At 38.0% G+C, this 4,579-nt stretch overlaps 1 protein-coding gene across 1 annotated transcript; it reads right to left on the bottom strand.

The window, feature by feature from the left end:
- Nucleotides 1-610: 610 nt before the first annotated feature.
- Nucleotides 611-4,225, bottom strand: LOC123176341 (uncharacterized; the record flags this gene model as incomplete). Its single annotated transcript, XM_044590593.1, is given in 8 exon segments — nucleotides 611-690; nucleotides 1,103-1,266; nucleotides 1,368-1,527; nucleotides 1,610-1,751; nucleotides 2,084-3,103; nucleotides 3,260-3,378; nucleotides 3,514-3,825; nucleotides 4,023-4,225. Coding segments are annotated over 8 exon segments (2,200 nt in total), but the record flags the coding sequence as incomplete, so codon positions are not given.
- Nucleotides 4,226-4,579: the final 354 nt, after the last annotated feature.

The raw sequence follows: 4,579 nt of genomic DNA, 5'->3' as shown, positions 1-4,579 counted from the left end.
GTTGGAATACAGTAGATATTACACCAATATAAATAAATAATTAGTTCACAACAGTACCTAAGTGGTTATTTATTTTCTTATACTAACGAAGCTTACGAGTTTTCTGTTAAGTTTTGTATTGTGAAGCTTTCAAGTTTTGGGTAAATATTCGATGGACTATGGAATAAGGAGTGGCAAGAGCCTAAGCTTGGGGATGCCCAAGGCACCCCAAGGGAATATTCAAGGACAAACAAGATCCTAAGCTTGGGGATGCCCCGGAAGGCATCCCCTCTTTCGTCTTCATTCGTCAGTAACTTTACTTGGAGTTATATTTTTATTCACCACATGATATGTGTTTTGCTTGGAGCATCATTTTATTTTATTTAGTTTTGCTTGCTGCTTGAATAACCAAACATGAATGCAACAGTTACTTTTATTATGACTTGGATATGCCAACATGTATTGCAGTTCGAGATATTTTTAGAATAACAAGATTTAACAACAGATCAAACATTCAAATACTCGAAACAAATCAGACAATTATGTTCTTAACACTTCAGTGGAAGTGCCAAACTGTTATGAGGAATATTTGAATGCCACAAAGCTTTGGAAAGATTTTGTATGTGCGTACCTCACTTTCATCACAGAGTTTAATTCTTTCAATATATCAGGTCTACTGTGGCCAGAGCGACTGATTAACTGTGTCAACTCCTACAATAAATTAGCATATTATAATCACATAGCAGCAAATAAGTCCCACGTCACCACAATTATGGATATTCACAATTGTTGACAGAAAAATATTCTTGTAACTTCTCTTGAAGAAAATTTAGTAAAAATCACTCGACGGTAATTTTGTATGTGAACAAAGGGCACCCCACAAACTTGTTCAGTTTCAAATAGATCCTACATCTGGGTTGGGTCTGAGAACTCTCTGTCCCCCGACTGATGCGAACTAACAATAACGACCCCTAAAATTTCTGTGTAGTGCTTGTTTATTTATTTTCTCTTGCCTAATTGCCTCCAGCTGCAGCCTTGTGGGTTTTGCAATACATGCAGATAATAGCAGAAGTTTACATGGCATGTACATTTCAATGAATTAAGACATCGATAAAGGAATCACCTTTAGAAACCGCCATACTTCAGTCAGTGATAAGACTGCAAACCTGACTTGAACAAGATAACAGAATATTTCAGCATATCTCCTAAGTGCCTCCTCTGTAATGACAATATTCACTGGCCAATCAACTTTATAACCCAGCAAGAAGTCATCCAGCATGTGGAAACCTGGCCGCCAAAACTTGGGCCGTTAATAATTCAAGAAACAAACCTTCAGTTCTGAAGCCCAAAAACTGTAGCCAAGGACAATCTAAAGATCAAATTATTACCATGTTCAGAGGCTGCCACAGAAGTGACTGGCTGTTCTTTCATGTATATAAACAGTTTTTCCTTATAAGGATCGGTATCACATGAAGACCTCTGCAAGGCCAAGTCAAGAAGCCCTTGGATCTCTGCTCTTTTCTGCTCAGACTTAACAGAGAACCATTTCTGCATGGGGGGAAGTCAGACTTAACAGATTTGTGCATATAAACATAGGTGCATGGCGTACAGGCTAAATGGATAAAATTACCTTATGATAAATGGAAACAATAAAAGATTCTGCCCAGTCAGCTAGTTCCATGAAATGGTACCGTCGTAGTGCTAGTAGATGTCCACAAAGATCAAAACCCTCCTCAAGCAACTTCATTGTGAAGCTGCTAACATATTTATATCTTTTATTACAATTAAGGAATAATATGTAGAAAGAAAAATACTGGCCAACAACTTTAGTGGTTTATAAGCTTTAGAATCATAGCCTGGATCAGATTTATTTTTTCACCAACAAGATGGTTTTTTACTTGTAAAAGCAGTTGATGAACCTAATACATGACAGATGGACTAAATTAGACAAAGAAAAGGCATTTAAAAGACAGTACATCACAAATTAGCGTTCGTGAAATAGTCTCTGATGTTATGCTGATAGTAATAGTAGAATGAAAAAGAGGCATTATGATCAATCTGACATTATGAACTGCACTGTACAAGCATATACAATTAAGGATACTGAAGCAGAATTTCTTGTATAATGCACTTGTCAATAGCTATATCAAGTGGCATATCAGATGCTGAACTACTATCTCCAGCTATCTTTTCTGTTGATTTAGCAGTATATTCTAACAATTTCTCCCATAATGCTCCCCCGCAGACATTTTTTGGAAGATTATCACTTGCTTCTGTTTCTCCTGATGAAGCAAGGTATCCCTGACTCCCTGTCTTAGCTTGAAGAAGCTCACTGGAACAATCAGGCTGTTTAGAAATCTGAGCAGTGGAATGTACAACCTTTGTAGCTCCGGCTTCAGACTCCACAAGGGGCGTGCTTCTTTCACAGTATACTTCACATGGATTCGTGACCGACTCAAAAGCAAAGCTTTTAAGTGCTTGATTTTTCCATTTTCCTCGCAAGTCACTCTCCATATGATGACCAGCCGCATTCTTCAGAATGGGATTGGTGCTGAGATTGTAAGGAATGCTAGAATTGCAAGACTTCTCTGTGTGTGATGGATAAACTACATCATCATGTGATACTTGCTCCACTGCACTTTCATTGTTAGTATACAGAAACTCATCAACTAAACACATTTTTCCAGGGGAACTATTAAATGTGTTCTTTGGAAATTTGCCAAATGGCCAAAATTTACTATACTGGTAATCCAGTTCTAGAGCATCAGGCATCACATTATGTTCCACATTCTGCGAGTGCATGGGAACGTTGCTGCAACCCAAATCAACATTTCTATGGTGCTCATCATTAGGGCTTGCAGAGTTTGTCCCGTTGTGATGAGAACTAGTTTGATATGAAAGCACATTTTGGGTTTCTGAGGAGCATTTTGCTTCACCTGTACTTGTATAGTACAATGAAAACCTGGAACTAGACAAATTACCACAAGTGATGCCACTCTCAACCTCAATTTCATCCATAGAACTATAAGAAGAAGAGCATTCTGAAGATTCCAGTGGATCTAGTTTATCTGAAGATTCTTGCGATGTTGAATAAGCATCATTGTCTTTTTCATCTGCAGACATACTGTGAGAAAGGACAGATCAGACTAATCTGTTGCGGTGAAGACTTATGATGTACACTGCCCGCATGAGTAAAAAAAGAGTATGCACAATAAAATACAGAAGAAGTGAATGAAAGTGGCAGATTTAACATTGCTACAAAGGTAGATCCAGGACGTACATATCACAAATTGGTAGAGCATGGGTGCCGCCATACAATAGCTCCACATCTGAAACTGATGTGTCTAGAGGGCTTTTACTTTTATGCAGGGAGTTTGACGGAGGACCAAAAGGAATTATCTGAAACATAACTTCATGTCATAAAGTGTGACTTAAAAGCATAGTTGACCCAGTGTATTAGTACTGTTGCTTTGGCAAGGGTGAAAAACAGACAAGTAGTTAATTCTGGAACTAAAAGTAGAGTGCTAACCAGACCTCAATATTTAAGAAAAAATGATGGAGCTTCTCTAGCATTGACTTGTACATAGCGTCTCTCTGACATATTACTGCTTCAGCCTTGCTTTTTGAGAAAGTAAATGAATTCACTGAGCACTCAATTGGCGTACCAAACCATGGGAGAATTTCCTCCAGAAGGATAGTTTTACTAGTGTCATAATTATCTCCTCCAGTAGAACAAAGATTGCATGACTTTACAACCTTCATGAGCACTTGAAGCTGCTGCCCAGTGCGTAAAAGAGGATTGCATATATCTTTCAGAAAACATGGAACAGATACATGATTACTTCCCTGTTGACAGCGATACATGATAAAAACTTAATTAGATCTACTGGAAAAGGAGTAACATTTTCATGGTTCAAATGCATGGATTATGTGAAGAGTGGATCATATATCTGAATTTCTGATGTTGAGAATAAATTAGGTCAATAATGACCGTTTAGGCATTTTTCCTTGAAGCTTCACAAAGACAACAAGTGATGTCTTACCTTGAAGGGCAATGCAGTGAAATCACCTAGTGGGCCCAACGAACCTCCTTGAATCTGGTTGTTCTCGGTTTGTGTTATGAGAAATTCTTCATAAGGGTCATCAACACTAGCTCGGTAAATCCATAACTTAATGAAGTTACAGTATGGCTCACAGGAACGAATGAAGAGATATTTCAAAAGAGCATAGTGAACTGGATCAGCATCCTACAATTGAAGGCAAATCATTTGACATTTCAAAACATTTGTCATATGTAGAACGTGAACAGAAGGACATGTCCAAACAGAAACTTTCAGTACAGTAGCACAAATTTATGCCATCAGATAAAGAAAAACTAGCATGATCTTGTGGTAGCTGGTAATCTACAAAACTGTGGCGTTGATTGCCATGTTACAAAGAAATGTCAAAGAAATTAACCCATCCCAGCAGAGACCAAGTAAGCAACTGCGTAAACATATAAAGCATAAGAGAAATAAGATGCTCGGCTACGTAGAATATGAAACTAAACATAGCCCAGGGCTCATAGCACCATACAAACAAGAGAGTGAATGTATTGTCG

This window comes from Triticum aestivum, unplaced genomic scaffold (genome assembly GCF_018294505.1).
Source record: "Triticum aestivum cultivar Chinese Spring unplaced genomic scaffold, IWGSC CS RefSeq v2.1 scaffold7984, whole genome shotgun sequence".
In the NCBI taxonomy this organism is placed as follows: Eukaryota; Viridiplantae; Streptophyta; class Magnoliopsida; order Poales; family Poaceae; genus Triticum; species Triticum aestivum.
Note: the sequence above shows the minus strand (reverse complement) of the source record. Positions and strands in the feature narration are given on the sequence as shown.